The sequence below is a fragment of the Homalodisca vitripennis genome, chromosome 6 (genome assembly GCF_021130785.1).
Source record: "Homalodisca vitripennis isolate AUS2020 chromosome 6, UT_GWSS_2.1, whole genome shotgun sequence".
NCBI lineage: Eukaryota > Metazoa > Arthropoda > Insecta > Hemiptera > Cicadellidae > Homalodisca > Homalodisca vitripennis.
The window spans coordinates 123,160,012-123,179,338 of NC_060212.1; the positions used below are offsets into that span (position 1 = coordinate 123,160,012).

At 40.3% G+C, this 19,327-nt stretch overlaps 1 protein-coding gene across 1 annotated transcript; it reads right to left on the minus strand.

Moving 5' to 3' along the window:
- Positions 1-15,650: 15,650 nt before the first annotated feature.
- On the minus strand, positions 15,651-16,025 carry LOC124365545 (histone H2A-like). Its single transcript, XM_046821535.1, has one exon. The coding sequence runs from the start codon at positions 16,023-16,025 to the stop codon at positions 15,651-15,653; it is 375 nt and encodes a 124-aa protein (XP_046677491.1).
- Between the last annotated feature and the right edge of the window lie 3,302 nt (positions 16,026-19,327).

Genomic DNA, 19,327 nt, shown 5'->3' on the forward strand with positions numbered 1-19,327 from the left:
CTATAAAACTTTAATTCAAACTACCGGAAATGAAACAGTGCATTTTAGTTACGGCAAAGTAATTAAAGAAGTACTTTAAACACAGTATTCTGTTCATCTTTTCTAGTTTAATAGTTATATGTTAAGGAAAATTAAAATTATTATTAACAAATGTATTAAATTAAGGTAACGTTATGAGGACTACGTCGTAAAAACTACGCTTTAAGGTTACAGCTGGGCATCTTGGCGGGTCGGAAGTACTTGAATTTATTGTTGTAATCCAATAACAATGTGATAATGGACTAAATGACATTTAACAACTTATCATAAACTGTTCTCATAAAATATTTCGTAAAACCTATATAAAAATATAAACTAATAAAATATTAGTAGATCCGGTTAGCTAAATGTTCATATTTAAATTATAATTGGGTTTCATAATATAGTAATATTGACCAAACATTCTGGAAACAGGAAAAAACGAAGTGTCTTGTATTTCCCAAACACCCCACAATATAAGGATGAGAATTCATAAAGGGCAACAGAAATATTACAATTTTCATTGTTACCAACCTCCTTCTTGACGAACTTGTGGTCAAAGTGAGGCCAGTTTTTTTTTATTTCTAAGACTAAAAATATATATTTTTATGCATACAAAGTTTTAGTGCGTTTTAGATTTCCATAGTATGACTTAGAATAGTTTCAACATTAAAATGTGTAAGATGTTTTTGTTTAGATTAAGGTTGTGAAATATTAAAATATATTAAGAGCAAGGGCTGCTGTGAGAGGATTTAAAAAATAGGCAATACAATAAACTCAAATGAACTAATACATATTTTATTTATAGTAGCATCTCATTATATTGAATTAAATTTTAAATAACAATGGATATCATCAACAGACATATTGAACACAAAACCAGTCATGAATTATGTGTAGTATTAAATTATTTATTACAATTTATGTTTAATTGATTTTTTCTATAACATTTATTAGTAAATTTTGTAGTGTTTCAATATTTATGTATTCATGAATTAAACGTGAGAAAACTTTCTTTTAAAATACATAAACATTTACATAAAATTAAATGATTAAAACAAATGATTGACTTTTCCAAATTGAGAACATTTACATAAAATATATGGAATAGGAAAATATAAATTTAAATATTAAACTATTAATTTGATTTCTACACATGATAATCTTTTATTTTTATAACTTTAGGTACAGGTGCCTTAGAATTTTAAATGAGACATATTAAAATGATCAATGAACCCTGATATATAATATTACGTTCCTAAAATTAAATACAAGATTTTCTTAACTTACATTTTGTTTGCACTTGACACTATTTCGTCTAAAAGATTTTTCCCCACAAACACTGGCACTCCCGAAACGTGACTTCCCAAATCGACTCTCCGACCACTCCCTCGTTGTTCCTGATTTTCGATGTTGCCCCCGCCAGCTCTCCTGACCATGGATGTTTGTTTCGAATTGTAATACAAGTCTTCCTTTCCAGCAACTATCTGTACATTGATTCTATGAATTTTGTTATACTAATAATTACGTATATCTTACAAATGTTTTAAAGTAACAATTCAACATAACCATTCTTCATGTATACATAGATGTGAATATTACTTAACTATCTAATGATAACTCTGTCTTTTTATAGCTAATAATTACTAACTTAAAATATGTATTGAATATAAGAATGGATAGGCTAATTATTAAGATTATATTCTGTATAAAACATATTATTGTTGCTGTAATCCCTGATGTCTCAGAGTTTGTATACATTTATGAAATGTTATTGTTTTAAATGTTTATATTTTTCATAGTCATATATTAGTAATTTAAGTTTTACAGTTTTTTATTTGTTATTGTAATTTTTCTGTGCTCTGTATTTGGTACTTGTCTGTATTGTACATTTTGACATCTTGTTTTATACTATTACTGTACGTATCATCATATTATTTAAGGAATACTGCCGGTATTACAGTATACAGGGTGACTGGCTCTTAGTGTGAAAAGATAAATCTGGTAATAATATAGACTTAGGACATTAAGAAACTATTATTTATCAATCCTATTTGTAGCAATTTTTTTCTATTCTTCAGAAAATTTATTTAATTATGTAAAAAAAACATTTTTCTCCAATTGTTACTTTATAAATAAATTTTTTATTGGTGCTTTCTGAAAGTTAATAAAATTTCAATTAAAAAAAAGACCATAATAAGCAATTCACATAACTTTATGTGATACTTATTACTAATAAAAGTAAGAAAATTTAAATTTCTTTTAAAATTAAAAAAGATATAACCATTATTCTGAGCAAATTTAAGTGAGATTCAATTGTCAAATTTTACAAAACTTGTTCATTTAATAAGCTACTATTTAACATAAAAAATTATTTATTTCTGTTTCAAATAGCTGGAGAAAAGTGAAGTTGAATGTGGAAAAACATAGAGGTTAGTAATAGTGATTTTTTCTGGAAGGCAGTGTACATCAAAGTTAACTGCCGATAAAATAGCTACACCACATTCCTGCATTATCTTATCAGTTGTCCTATCATTAGGTTCAGATAAGATTTTCTTCTGGTAATTCCTTGAAAATGTAAGTTATGCGGTTCAATATATTTATTCTGAAACTAAATTTTTTTCTGATGAATTTATAAAATTTCCACTACTAGTACAATAACAGATTAAATCTAAGATCAGTGTGGTAGAAGCAACTCTGACAAATTCTGTCCTTTTCCGCCCGATATTTCAACGTTAGTGACAGTCTCACATTTCTATCTCATCAAATATTCGTTTTGATCTCCCAACAGTTTAAACCACCACTTTTATTGTGTTTCTCCACCTGCCATCTACTTTATATTTGATATTAGAAAAGTTGCCGTTTCGAATCAGACATTACTGGGTAAGCTATTGATACAAATCCCACAGAAATATACTTTGTTAGTTTTATACTTATGAAATGAATTTATATTGTACAGTATTTTGTATAAAACAAACACTTTATTTTATTCAAATAGACCAACAAAATAGAAAAATCTATTAAGTAAAAAGCGCTTAACATGCGAAAATGTTCTTAGTAGATATTTTTGCTGCAGTATATTAAGCGTCCAACATTAGAATGATCTATAATATCTAACCGCGATAAGAAAGTGTTATATTCTGTCAGTCATGTTTACCCTGTTAAGTAATTGTAAGTATTACAGTGTTGAAGCATAGTAAAAACAAAGTTGTATTATTTTTCTGTAATTTAAAATTAGTATTTCTTTGATATATAAAAATATAGCTTCACTATGAAACAATATTACAAGTCTATAACGTAATTCAGTTTGACATTATTGTCTGATATTAATTTAAAAAAGTTAAACCGTGTGTATGGGATTTAAGTAATGGACTCTAGTGACTGGAAATACTGTTATTGTCAACAACCTATTACTAAATAACGTGTTGAGGTATTAAGTTCCAGTAACCTGTTATCGTGGTAACATGATAGTATAAAAAATCTAACTAACGCACTATAATGTAACATATACTGATAAAATTATAAACGGGTCCATTTGGATTTTCACTATACAAGACAACTATTAGGTACTACAAGATCCTTAACTACTATTTGTTACTAGGCAATACTACACGTACTTATTATAAATATAAAAATAACCTTTGCAAGCGCTCGCGTGATCTGAGCTAAAATTTTGGATCTTTCATGGGGGAAGTGTTTCTTACTTCGTCAGAAATGCGGGGTGGTAAAAATGTGCCACCGAAGCTTGCAATTATGGCCAGAGGCATTTCTGATCGGTACATTCCCCACCCCAGATCACGTCCCATATCGCCTACATTATACGATCAGGGACGTGATTAGAGGTCGGGATGACAGCGATAAGAAATGTCCCTGGCTATCAGTGCGGGATTCGGTAGCAAAATAAGAAAAACATCTTTCGAGATATTACCCAAATCCAAGTTCAGATCGCGTGAACGCTCGTAAAGGTTATGTTTGACTTTGGTACGTCTAGTAACATATTTACGATAATCAAAATCTAAACCTACTTATACTGTATAATAAGATTCCATACTGTAACATTTCCATCCCCAGCCTCATTTCTTGCACGAAATGGCTTTGGCTGTTACTGGTTACTGAGTAACCTAATACTAGAAAGTCGTTATGAGAACACTGTCTAATCATTTAGCCCAGCTATTACTGAAATAACAGTTTTCCAGTAATAGATTACAACTGAATTACCTGTTACTGACACTAATAATGCCTATCTTTAATGGTACCAAGTACAATGATTATTTGGGTCACTCACGTTTATCTTCTAAAATAGTAAAAAGTACGTAAATATTATACTGTTTCGTTTGTTTTTATATATATATATATATATATATATATATATATACGAGTATATATATATATATATATATATATATATATATATATATATATATATATGGTAAAATTTGTGAATATAAATCTGTGTGCCTGATTGAGAGATGCTTGAATTTGTATTTATTCTACGCACTGAATGTAAATATAACTAAGAGTGTAGCTTTAAAATATAACAACATAATTTATATTATATTCAGTATTAAATGTATGTTATTAGGGGCAATACTATAGTTATCAAGATAATGTTATTTACCTGGAAAATTGAATATCCAAATTTCCACTTACACAGTTTAATACTTTCAATCACACTGTACACAACATATAACAAAGACATAACCGACACACAGTACGTCAGCACATGACCAAATACGTGTATGCGAGGAAATGTTATTCAGTAAGAATGACTAAATTTGATGTACATAATTTCTAGAAAACAAATAAATTAGAATAGTTATAACAAGTGTAATAACCACATTTATATCATATCATTCACCTAAAAACCACTAAAAACGGAAATTAATCGTTTTTTTAAAACTTGTTTGAACTGTACGTAATGTTTGTCTACGTCTTCCAATAACCCAATATCTTTAATGATTATTACACAAATGGATAGGAATGGGTAAAACTAATAAAACTGATAAAACTAATGAGTTACTTAGTTGACCGAGTCTTTTGACTATTCGCCACGGTCAATACCATTGACCTATTCATCCAATTTATTCACTTTTCTTCAACTTTTCAGGTTATCTAAAAACTTAATCAACAGAATGTTCTAAATATTTAATAGTGTTATGGGAATGATGTATTGTATTAACTTATAGTAATAATCAAACAATATTTTTTAATCACTCCAAATTAATAATTTCACTGTTATATGCATATTATATACCAATGTTCACCACAGTTAAATTAAAAATACTACGTTACGGACCTGAAAGATAATTGAATGTAATTATGTATCTTAATTTTAGTAAAATATAGTTATATAGGTTCCCGCTGACAAGTATTGTACTTAGCGGGGCCTCAGAAATGTATAATTTCTTGAATAAATGCAATTCAATTCAATATATATATATATATGTATGTATATATATATATATATATATATATATATATATAAAGTGTACTTGAAAAAGCTGTTAATTACAACGAAATATTGTACGAAAAAATTGTAGTTTTCTTTTGAAACTGCTCTAAGATAATATATATATATATTAAATTTGTATAAATGGCAATAGCCGAATTTAATTTATTTCAATAAACATTGAATCGCAAAAAGTACTTGCTCCGCCGGGACTCGAACCCGGATCTCTCACTTGCCGGGTGAATGTGCTACCATTACACCACAGAGCCTTTACAGCTTACCATTACTTTTTGCGATTCAATGTTTATTGAAATATATATATAAAAGAGAGAAATGTAGACAGGCAGGCATTGAGACAGAAATAAAATGTGTCCATCCCCTCTAGTGATACACTTTGCCAACGCGCAACTAATATTTTTGCGTATTCATTAATCACGGTTATCACATTAATTAATAATAAAATTCCTTTAAATTATATTCTCTCGCCACAATTAATATTTGGCCTATTGTAGCAGTATTAAAGGATCGGTCATTATTGCTAGAGACCTAACTGTCTTAGTGTTGATATTTCTACAAGTGAGAAACATAGATCTAAACATTTTCTGTAATTGTCTGGTAAATTTTACTACTAGCAGTATAAATCCGATTTCTGAAGGTCTGCTGTCAAAAATTTTATTGTAAAGAATTAAATGAAATTTTGACAACATGTCACTTTAGATGGGGAAGGGATAGCGATCTCTGGATTTTATTATTCTATAAGTTTTTTAAGGTCTTCCAAATGAGGGGTAACTAGCGAGGAGTTTAAATTTAAAAGTTTTGAGTTGTCCCCAAATTCCTGCATCTCTAAATGATATCTCCTGATATATACTTTAGAACAAAATTAAGGGAGGGTCCTGACGGTTTATTCACCTTGTAAAGTGAAGGTTAACTTACGACATGTTGCAGTAACTTACAATAATACAAGTGTGTGCTTTCGACTTGCAAGATATACAACTTAGCTACTTTGGGAAGGGTTAATTCAATGTGAATGTTGAGTTTAGCTCCCGTTCACCTTTCTCTTATCCTAGAATCTGTTGCTGTCTAGAGACTGGACTCCTAGAATCTGTGACGAAGAGTCATGTTCGTCTGAAGGTATTCAAAACAATTAAGGGACGAGGAAGCACGAAATGAGATACGTTATCTGTAGAAACTCGGTTACTCCACTGTCCTTTGAGATCGTGTCTAAAACATCGTATACACTCATTTGTTCTCTAGGTTTTTGTGATATCGAAGCGTCGCCACGGAAGAGTTAATGTTGAGCTTCATCGTCACCTATTTGTTTTGGATCTCTTCAGACGAACATGACTCCAGAAGTCAAGTCTGTGACAGCGTCATATTCCAGACGCTTCTTTAAGTGAAATGTAAACTGCAGCTAAATTAATCATTCATACACAAGGTATAGTTTTCACAATTACGGAACAAGAGGCATTGTATGGCGCAACATAGAATATCAGCGTTCAGCGCACGTCACTCATAACAAGTTAATGTTAGATTAATCAACAGACTTCTTGATTCATCCAACTAATCTGTTGTGGTAACAGGCGTGCTTTACTCTGCTGACGAGTTATTTACAAACTGGAAATTTTACAGTTCATAAACTTTGTCAATCTTTGGGTTTCATCGATTTGATTGGAGTAAAAAATACAAAAATAAGGTTTAATTACACTTGCTTTGGTATTTGGATTTTCTTTTGTTGCTTTAAATAATAATATTGTTATCTCATTCCACTATGTATGTAATGTTTATTTATTGAATGTAATTGGATTTATAAAAAAACATACAAACTTATCATTTACTTGGTTAACAACTTTAGATATGTATTTGTACCACGGATTTAGTGTGAGTTTATTTATAACATTAAAGTTTTCAATTTACCGTGGTAGAGTTGTGTTTTCAGTTCAATTTAATCTTTGGTACATCGTGTCAGGACATTAATACCCCACTATAGTATATAACTATTAAGTTTATCAATCTGCGTTTCCTCTTTTGATTTATGACCCATTATAATGTTAATGTTAATATTATTTAAGACAATTTATCTACTGTATTGTAACTTAAAAATAAAGGTTTACCTGGTGTAACGCACAGATACAAGTATTATATAAGCATTAATTAAATCATTTAAAGTTATTACAGTAGCAACAGTCTGTACATAAATGTCATCTCAGTATCAATCGAGTTGCCAGGGGAAGCCACGCCAGTCGCTTCTCTGGCAATATCGCCATTTTTGTTTAGGTAGCGTGGGTACGCTGTTGTCCGATTTCGCGAATATGTGCTTCTTACTAGTAAATGTAAATAGTGTTAAAAGTTATTTAAATTAATTAAGTATCACGTGTATAAGTTTTATAGTGTTTTATTTTATTTTCTATTTTATAAATTCAGTGACATTGTGTTATATTTGTGCTGCCCATTGTGTAACAATGGCGGACACTGCCGTGGACCTAAGTTTAGCTTGAAGAGTTAATTATTTATTTATACTTTCAAGCAGTTTATTTTATAAATTTAAGTGAAATTGTGTATTGTGTTGTGTTTATGCTGCCCATTGTGTGAAAATGGCGGACACTGCCGTGGACTCGCTTCAGCCCCCGACCCCCGACCGACCACGTGCCAACAAGAGGCGACGCCAAGACGCCCCCGTCCAGCCGGAATCCCGCCCAAACAGCGCTGCCTCGGCCCACTCCTCCATCATCATGGACACGCAGACTGCAAATAATCCCCGCATCCCACCGCTGTACATCGACAGCTTTCAAGGATGGCACGGCCACGCCGCCGAGATCCACAAAATTACTGGCGGAGACTTCCACGCCATCTGCAAAAACAGTGAGTACATAGTTAAGACTAGTAATGTGGACAATTTCAGATTGGTACAAAAATACCTAACTGAAAACAATATTTCGTTTTTTACGCGCTCACTGCCAGGCACTAGGCCTACTAAAATAGTTATAGCGGGTTTACCGCTAGATGTAAAAGACATTGAAATTTTTGATGAACTGACTGACCTAAAATTCGCAGTAGGCGAAGTTTTTAAATTGAGGACAAGACGGGGAGAGACCAGACTCTAGGTAGTGATGGTGAAACCAGTAAAATAAGTGAAGTGTATAATATAGACAAATTATTTTATGTAAGTGTAAATATAAGACCGTACGAAAAACCGGCCGGCCCAATTCAGTGCCACAACTGTCAACAGTTTGGCCATGGCTCCGGCAATTGTAGAAGGCCAGCTAAATGTGTAAGATGTAGTGGGCCTCACCAGTGGTGTAAGTAAAGATGAGCTGGCGAGAGGATTTAAGATCAAGCACAGAATGAAAAAGAAAGGAGAAGGAAAAGGAGCAAGGCTGCTGGAGAATCTAATCGTTGAATGTACAGGAAAAAATAGAAATTTCCTAAGACAAAGGGATAGAATATATATAAACTGGAGCAGCTGTAGAGTCAAGGACTACATTGACATTGTGCGGTGCTTTCAGTGCCAAAGATATGGCCACGTAGCCAAATATTGCAAGGACACTGAGCCCACTTGTGGGCATTGCAGTGGGAGACATAGTACGAGAGACTGTAAAGAAGGGAAGGAACGAATGAAGTGTTGCAATTGCGAAAGAGAAGGCAGAGGTGGTGAAGGACACACGGTGAGATGGACGGAGTGTTGAGTGTATGAGAGGGTGGTGAGAACGTATTTAAGTAGCATAAGATATGAAAATTAAAATTGGACAGATAAATGTGGGAAAAAGCCTAAAATGGTCGGATGGTGTGGAAAGACAAGTGTTGGAAAAAGAACTGGATGTAATATGTATACAGGAACCTTATACGGTGAGAGGAAAAGCAAAATTCAGTGGAGGAGGGACGATCTACCAAGATGAAAGTGAAGGAGTATCTAAGGCTGCAATTGTGGTAAGAGGCTAGAAGTGGGAAGTACTGATGAATAAAGGAGAAACGGATAAGGATTGCGTAAGCTTAAATATCGAAGATGGAGATACGAAGGTGACAGTGGTGAGTCTCTACTGCAGTCCCGCAGAGAGCATCGAAGAGAAACTAAGGAAGCTGGAAAGGATTAAAAGAAGAGGGCGAAGCATAGTTTGCTGTACGGATGTAAATGCTAAGTCTGAGGAATGGTTCAGTGGGAGGACCGATGAAAGAGGAGAGAAGGTGGAAGAGTATCTAGAGATACTGCAGATGGAAACCTGTAACAAAGAAATGGAATGGAGGACTTTTGAGGACAGCAGAGGACGAAGCTCGAATATTGATATAACTATGGCGACAAGGAATGTAATTGATAAGATACATGATTGGGAGATTGTGGAGGAGTTGGTGGCCGACCACAGGATGATTGTGATGATGTATGATGATATGAGGAGAGTGAGAGATGGAGATGGCGGAGCAAATAATATGAGGCCTAAAACATACAACCTGATAAAGGCAAGATGGGGAGTGCTCCATAGAGAATTAAGGATGATGAATGAATCCCTGATGAACACTAATATGGAGGGGAAAATGCTACCGACTATGTGAAAATTATGCAAATGGCGATAATTAAAGCCTGTGATAGGGCCATACCGCTGAGTACGGGGAAAGAAAAGATGGTGGAATGGTGGACGGAGGAGATTGGAAGAAGAAGGAGTGAGACAAGGAAAAGAAGAAAGAAGAAGAATATGGCAAAGAACTGGATTGGAGGAAGATAGAAGAATGTATAATAGAGAAAGGAACAAATACATAGAAGAAATTAGAAAGGAGAAGATCAAATTATGGGAGAAGATGGTTGAAGAGGGTGAAGAAGACCCTTGGGGAAGGATGTACAAATTGATAATGAAGAAGGAGAAAGTTGCAATAAAGTTGACAAGTTTGAAAAGGGAAGATGGTGAATATACCAAAGATGTGAGAGAAACAATGGAGTATATGTTGGAAAAGCTTATTCCAGCGGATGATGAAGAAATGGATACAGAAGGACAAAGAGAATTAAGGAGAAGATACGAGGAAGATGGTGATGGAATGGATGAAGAAGAATTTCGGATGGAGGAATTAAAAGCTGCGGTAATGAAGATAAAGAATAAAAAAGCTCCTGGAATTGATGGCATAAAAGGAGAAATTATAAAGAGACAGTATGAAACAATTAAAGAAAGTATGCTAAGAGCGATGAATTTGATGATGGCCCAAGGAATTTTCCAGATGATTGGAAAGAAGGAAACTTAAAGGTGTTTCTAAAAGGTGAGGGAAAAGATCCAGCGGAGGTGAGATCCTACAGACCGGTGACACTATTGCCTATATTGGGAAAAGTGGCTGAGAGGCTGATTGTAAACCGGCTGGGGAGAAGATTGAGAGAGGAGGGGAAACTAAGCCTAGACCAATATGGATATAGAGAAGGAGTGGGGACAATTGATGTCCTAAGAAGGCTTAGAGCAGAGATTGAGGAGACGGAAGAGAAATTTGTGCTTGGAGTCTTTATGGACATAACGGGGGCCTTTGATGGTGCGTGGTGGCCCGGAATCTTGGAACAATTAAGGAGGTGGAATTGTTCAAGAAGTTTAATAAGAGTTATCAGAGACTACTTTACTGGAAGAAAACTTAGTTTTTCGCAAGTATACGAAGGTGGAAAAAGTACTGGAAAGAGGATGCCCCCAGGGATCGGTTCTCGGACCGCTCCTTTGGGCGGTATTATTCGATGGACTGTTGAAGCTTGATCTGGGAGAAAGAGTTAATATTCTAGCATACGCAGATGATGCTTTGGTGATGGTAAGAGGGAATAGTAGAAGAGAAGTGGAGTCCAAAACGAAGATCGCAATGGAGAGGATCATGGTGTGGCTAAGAGAAAGCAAATTAGTGTTGTCAGAACAGAAAACAGTTGCTGTATTGTTAAAGGGGAAGATGGTGAGGAGACCTGTGATAGAAGTTGAAGGAAGAAGAATCAAAACGGACAGAAAGACAAGGTATTTGGGAGTTGAAATTTGGGTTTTGGGTTTACCGGAACCGCTGGCGACACTACTGGGGTCCTGCGCGGCTTACCAAGCGGGCCCCAGCGCTGTCTGCCCAAAAGGCCAATCCACCGCTGGACGACCCAGCAACACCATTCCACCCGGGACGGGAGATCAGGGCCCGGGTGAAGTCGGGATTACCCCCGAAAGCTGCCAGGGTGCAGCGGCCAGAGGCCAGGGAATCCTGCGCCGGTCAAAGGCCCAAAAAGGCCTTTGTAAAGGCCACCCTACCGCACCGGGGACTTGTGCTACGGCTGCCCAGCTGGTTCAACCCAGCTAATCTATACCACCCGGGACAGTAGAACAGGGCCCGGGTGCAGTCCGGAATTTACCGGAGACCTGTCGTGCGAAGTGCTAAGTGAGCACGCACCGGTCAGCCGACCGGGCCGCGGGATCCCAGCACTGCACTGCTGCTCAGGCCAACAACAATATTCCACCCGGGGCTTGTCAGGGCCCGGGTGAAGTCCGGACTACCCCGGAAAGCTGCCAGGGTGCGGCGACCAAGAGCCAGGGGAACCTGAGCCGGTCAACTGGCCAAAAAGGCCTTCTTAAAGGACACCCCAACTCACCGGGCTCTTCCACCCAGTAGCCCAGTCTACGGACTCGGCCTCGCCCGGGACTCCCCCTGAGCCGTCCCTGCGACCCACCGCGTCCCTGCAGAAGCGACAGGCGGCCTCTGCGTCGGCAATTCCCCAGAAGAGCCGAAGAAAGGACGACACGGTCGACTCGGAAATGGAGGTGGAGCGTGGCCCTCGCATTCCGCCCGTCATACTAGACGTCCCAAAAGGATGGGGCAGCCACGCAGTGACCCTGAAGCAGCTCCTAGGAGGCGATCTCGAAGCTATGTGCACGGCCAGGACATTGCGGCTCAAAACTACTACTGTAGCCCACTTCAGGTCCTTACAGCGATATCTGCAGGACCAAAAAATCAAATTCCACACCTTCGCTATGGCAACTGAGTGCCTTCTGAAGTTGGTGGAAAGAGGAATGCCTTCCACTCTGACTCCTGAGGAGGTCGTGGCCGAGTTCCATGACATCGGCTATGGTATAGTGGAGGCCAAATTACTAAAGACCAGGAGAGGCCAGCCTACCAGCCTTTGGCTGGTCACACTGCGCAGTGGCGATGGTCTGTGGCCCCCCAAGGACATCTACACTCTCCAGAGTGTATTCTTCTGCAAACTGGAAATTAGGAAGTATACCCGTCCCGGAGGACCGATCCAGTGCCACCGATACCAAGGCTACGGACACGGCTCCAGCCACTGCCACCGGGACCAGCGTTGCGTCCGATGCGACGAGGGCCACCCTGCCAGCCTGTGCCCGAAGGAATCATCTTCCCCGGCAAGGTGCTGCAATTGCGGCGAGGCCCACTCGGCCAACTATAGGGGCTGCGAGAGCTACAAGGGTGAGCGCCAGCTCTCCTATGCGAACATAGCCAAGACATCGCAGAGATCCGCACTTGCCAAGGCTGAGCTTCCGAGACCGCGGGAAAACCCTGCCCCAGCAGTTGCTCAGGAAGATAGCCCTGAGTCCTCCTTACCACACCTGGAAGAGGAATTCCAGATGGTGAAAAGGCGCCACCACCGCCCTGCACGAACCCGGCAAATCGAAGGGACCTTCCCTTGGAGAAAGCCCCTAGCTCGGAGCCTCGCCTTCCATCCACCAGACAGTAATCAGAGAGGCCCAAGAATGAAGCCGTCCCAGCCGCTGCCACTAAACCCAGGACCACGCGCCCTGAAGCTCCAAAGCCGACTCCCAACACAGATAACTCTACCCCGCCGCCCTCCCGTGAAGAAATCACAAGAAGTCACCCTGCTGCCCTCCTGCCTCAAGAACTCAAGGCAGGGATCTCTGAAATTCTCGCCCAGCTTACCAACATGGTGTCAATGATGTCACGGCTGATGGACTTGCTGTCCTACTCCAACCATGGGTAAGCTGCGACTCATCAGCTGGAATGCCAACGGGCTTGCTGACAAGAGACTATCGTTTTAAAACGGACAATTACGGGTGAAATCGTGTTAAAAAGTCACTCGGCGTCCAGTGCGCATGTGCGTGGAGATAGAATATATAGGGTGAACTGTTAACACGCTTATATAGGTAGGAGGTGGCTTGACTTGATTGGTCGGTCACTATTCGACCAATCAGAGTCTACGTATCCGTTAACATTGATAATTTTCCCGGTTTCTAGTTACTACAGTGAAATAGAGTTGTCAACGACGGTTTACTTACAATGGTCGATACCTAGACAGGTTGTAAATTTGAAAATAATAAGGAATAACGTAGAAAATACATATAAAACAGACAGGTCAGGTGAGTGGATATACTGCAGAGCCGAGTCTTGTAGCTGTAGCTGTAGCGCCAGAGAGGTGTCCGTTAACAAGTGTAAATCTGCTCGGTCTAGCGAACCTGATTGCGATTGCTTGATTGATACCTGTAATGTGATCCAAGTCAGTGCATTTTAGTTTAAAATGAATCTTTTCCAGTATGTCCCCGCATTCTCTATTTTAATTTCTATAAGTTAGATTACGTTACTAGAGCTACAAATGTAATTTCTAAAGGTAATCGAGGTTAGGTTAAGCTAGGTTTTTGACAATACTTTGCAAAAAAAAAAAAAATTGAAAAACGAGTTTATTAATTTGTACGACAAAACACAAATTAGTAATGAAACACGTTAAAAATAATATACTATTCTGAATTTTACAAAATATTCAGAATGGGTTAGATCACGCGATGGTTGCCCGCTGCGCAGCGCTTCGCGCTGCTTGCTCTTTTAGAAAAAAAATTTACTCGAGCTTGCAAAGTCTAAGCCCAGATCAAGCGGCGCGCGTTTATCACTGATATTTAATCCACGTTTTTATCCGTTTACAACTAATTACATTGTAAAGAAACCATTCCACATAAATAAACGATATTTGTAATTTTCATTCCCCTTAAACAACAACATACGACTTTAAAATTCTATATGTGTATTTGTTAAACCACGATCTCAACACTTGTAAATCTCCTTAGTCTCTTCGGAAAAGAAGTAAGTAGATAACGTTAATTAGCGTGAATAACAGCAATTTTACATATTTACTTCGTTACAATCACCGAATTACAGGTGATTCTTCTATTTTTCAAATGTACTAAACGACCTTTCAAATTGAACTATACACGTATAAAGTATATTTATAACTGAATAAGTGATTTTTATTTGTTGCAAATCACTATGACTACAAACTAATTGTAAGCTGTTAACATATTCCAGTGAATATCGCAATATGTGGGGTTGACAGTCCTTGTAATTAACAAAATTTATCTATCAAATTACTATTCTATGCGACATTTGGAATTTATATCACACTTTGAATATAAAATAATAATTATTGTAAACTGAATCATTGTTGTGTTTTGCTATAATATATAAACAATACTAAACGAAAACTGAACTGTTAACATAGTTCAGTTCAAGTTCGTAATACACGAAAAGAAAAGAAAAGAAAATTAATATGCTCTTTATAATAATACCAAAAGAACAATAGCACACAGTTGTAATTTTCTCACGTATGGTAAACACAGTGAATTCGCTGTGGTAAGTAGGATTAATATATAAATATAAATGATATTTGCAAATAAAATTGATGATAATGTAAACGATCACTGTAACAAAATAAACCCGTTTTTAATAAATCAATGTAGCCTACAAGTGATTGGTTTTCTAGCCACAGATATTCGGTAAAACGACTTAATTAGAGAGAGAAGGTGTAGATTTCGTGTTTAAAACTAATTGAAAATGACAACGACAGTGAATTTAAGTTAAGATTGTATAATAGACAATAAAGAAAAGATATTTTATATTATATAAGATATTTATATTTTATTTTTAAGACCAGTAATTAGTTATAAATAGATAGAAATTGACGCAACTGTTTAGTATTTGAATAAACTGTTATTATTCGATAACATCAATTATTGGCAGTGTTATAGAATCGTGTAGATTATGTGTAATGTAATTTATGTAATTCGTGATGGGAATAATGACAGTTTTACTATTAATTAGTAATTAGTAATTACAAGATACGTGTCGGAAATTGATGAAAGAGTGAGAAATAGGATTATTAAAGTCGTAAACTGTGAAAACGAGTGATATTGTGGTGGCCTTTAAAAAGGCCGTTTGTGGAGCCGGACGGCTTTGTGTCGCGGGCGACTTAGGCCTTCTTCTCGGTCTTCTTGGGCAGGAGCACGGCCTGGATGTTTGGCAGTACACCTCCCTGGGCGATCGTGACACCGGACAGTAGCTTGTTCAGCTCCTTGTCATTCCTGATGGTTAGCTGAAGGTGACGGGGAATGATCCTGGTCGTCTTGTTGTCACGGGCCGCGTTACCGGCCAACTCGAGAACCTCGGCGGCGAGATACTCCATGACGGCGGCCAGGTAGACCGGAGCTCCGGCACCCACTCGCTCGGCGTAGTTGCCCTTGCGGAGCAGACGGTGGATCCTGCCGACCGGGAACTGAAGACCGGCCCTGGACGAGCGGGACTTTGCCTTTCCCTTCACTTTACCGCCTTTGCCTCGTCCTGACATGTTGCACTGTACTCGGTATCGGGGATACAGATAGACGCCGTGGCCTGAAATTCGGGGTTACCTGGAATCCGGCCGATTGCGGTCGAGCGGCCACCCGATTGGTCGCGCTCGCGCGACGCCAGATATTGAGCTTAGCGCCTTTTTTTAGGACTCTGTCATCATTGGCGGGGACTTAAATGCCAAGCACGCGTCGTGGCACAGCAGAAGGCCAAACACCAAGGGACGACGCCTTCGAGACTACGTGGATCAGCGGGAGGATACGCAGGTGGTAGCACCTGTAGACCCCACGTATTACCCACCGCGACTCAACGCCCTCCCTGACGTGCTGGACCTCTTCCTGTTCAAGGAACTCCGACATCAGGTGGACTTAAGCGTAGCCAACGACCTGTCATCTGACCACGTACCCGTACTGGCGACAATAGCTATATCCCCAGTCTCGAAAACTCCACCCACTGGCCTGTCAGTTAGGACGGACTGGGAACGCTACAGTGGCCTCCTGAGCGAACGACTCCAGCCCCCACCCCCAGCAGCGACGCCCAACGAGCTTGACGTCTATGTTTCAGAATTGCACACCGCAATCTCGGACAGCTTGGTGGAAGCGTCTCGACCTGGTCGCCCCCCGCACACCAGATCAGCACTGCCTGCCATCATCCGAGCCGCGGTGGACAAACGAAGACGCCTGCGACGCATCTGGCAACTAACCCGGCAGCCAGTTGCTAAACGAGCCTTCAACGCCCAGTGTAACATCGTCAAGCGGATGCTGTTCGACTACAGGACCGAGACGTGGAACTCCTATCTCTCTGGCCTGGAGTTGGAGGATGGCAGTGCATGGAAAACGGCAAAGATCTTGCGCAGCGAGAAACCGACAAACCAGCCCCTCCACGGACAGCGAGGCCTGGCCTATTCCGCCATGGACAAAGCAGAGGCCTTTGCTGACACCATGGAGGAACAGTTCAGGCCAAACGCAGACATCTACAATGAGGACAACTGCGAGCACGTGGAGGAAACTCTTGAACACTTCTTTAGTATGGAGCCTGAGGAGGAGCTGGAGCAGTTCACCCTGGAGGAAGTACAGGCGCTCATCAAAAAATCCAAACCGAGAAAAGCTCCCGGACTGGATAGAATTGGTAACAGAGCCCTACTCGCTGCCCCTGCATCACTGCTGAATTGCCTGGTTAGTATGTTCAACAGCGCCGTCCGATTGCATCACTTCCCGGCTAGCTGGAAGGTGGCCAAAGTCATTCTCATTCCCAAACCTGGAAAATCCCGCCTGTTCCCACAGAACTTCCGCCCCATATCACTCCTCCCCACTATCTCTAAGCTCTTCGAGAAGCTTCTCCTTTCCAGATTAGTTCCCTACCTAAATGACTTCATCCGGCCAGAACAGTTCGGATTTAGGAGAGATCATTCGACGACACAACAACTAGTTCGCGTTGTGAACATGCTGGCTGACAACATGAACTACAACCTGTGATCAGTTGCAGTATTTCTAGATGTCAGCAGAGCGTTTGACAGAGTCTGGCACGAGGGGCTCCTGTACAAACTTGCAGATTCACCAGTTCCCCCCACCATGGTACATCTCCTCCGCTCCTACCTCACAGGAAGGACCTTCCGCATCGCCGTGGACGGCGAACTATCTACAGAAAGGACGATCGAGGCGGGCGTGCCACAGGGCAGCGTACTAGGACCAGTACTTTATCTCGTTTACACCAACGACATGCCACTGGTACCTAGGGTAACGTTGTCCTTGTACGCAGACGACGCCATGTTCCTCTGCAGGAGCTTTCAGCCGACACGAGCCGCTGACGTCATGCAGCAGCAGATCGACCTTCTCTCTCCGCGGCTGGAAAAGTGGCGCATTTCCATCAACACTGAGAAGAGTTCAGCTGTCTGCTTCAGAAAGCGCAGAAGAATGCCGAAGAGACTCCCGCCACCCGTGACTCTGGATGACGATCCAATTGCATGGAAACCCCATGCCAAATACCTAGGAGTTATTCTAGACTCGAAATTAAATTTCGGACCCCACGCTAAGAAAAAAGCCGAGGAGGCGAGGAAAATTGCTGGGTCAATAGGCCCACTAACAAACCGCCGCTCGCCCCTCCCTATGAGCGTCAAGACCACAATTTTTTTCGCTGTGGTTAGATCGGTTATGATGTATGCCTCCACAGCTTGGTGGACCAACTGCAGCCGATCTAACCGCAAGTCACTTCAGACCATACAAAACAAGGCCCTCCGATCCATCACCCGGCAACCATGGTTTGTGCGGAACGAAACCATAAGGAAATCCCTAGAAGTCCCGACGTTGGAGGTGTTTGCGAGAGCATCGGCTGAGAGGTTCTTCCAGACAGCTGCAGCGTCGGATCATCAACATATAGCTGCAATCACAGCGCCGTACGATGGTCCGGACGACTACAGGCGGCGCCCCATCACCATCCTGGACGACCTACCGTAGCAAATTCATCTACAGGAGAGAGCCTGCGATCCCAACTTGAGACGCAGTTGTTAAAATTCAATATTTTTCTTTTAAATTATTAATTTGCTTTCGTAACAGTGATTTCTAATTAGGCGACTCTATAAAAAAATTTTAAGTTTCAGCGCTTCATTCTACAGCCAGTGGACCTAGAGTTCAGGTGCTGTACGGCCACGAAGGACGTGGCAGCAGAGTGGTTTAGTGCGGTAAGAATCCCACATAACCGGGACGCCGGTACCTTTTGAAGGTTCCCTCTGCTTAACAAAAAAAAAAAAAAAAAAAAAAAAAATTCGGCCCATTCTGCTCCGAGACGTGGACGAGTCAACAACTCTACTAGAGCGACATCGACCACGGATGAAGATGGACGAAGAGGGATCTGCCTCGGCGGTCTCAGATGGCGGAGCCGGTTTACCGGAGCCGCTGGCGACACTACTGGGGTCCCGCGCGGCTTGCCAAGCGGGCCCCAGCGCTGTCTGCCCAAATGGCCTTTTAAAAGGCCAACCAACCGCTGGACGTCCCAGCAACACCAATCCACCCGGGACGGGAAATCAGGGCCCGGGTGAAGTCCGGTATTTACCGGAGTCCTGTTATGCGATGTGCCAGGTGAGCCCGCACCGGTCAGCCGACCGGGCCGCGGGATCCCAGCACCGCACTGCTGCTCAGGCCAGCACAATTATTCCACCCGGGACTTGTCAGGGCTCGGGTGAAGTCCGGACTACCCCGGAAAGCTGCCAGAGTGCAGCGACCAAGTGCCAGGGGAACCTGCGCCGGTCTGAGGCCCAAAAAGGCCTTTCTAAAGGCCACCATACAACTCCGGGGATTTCCACCCCGG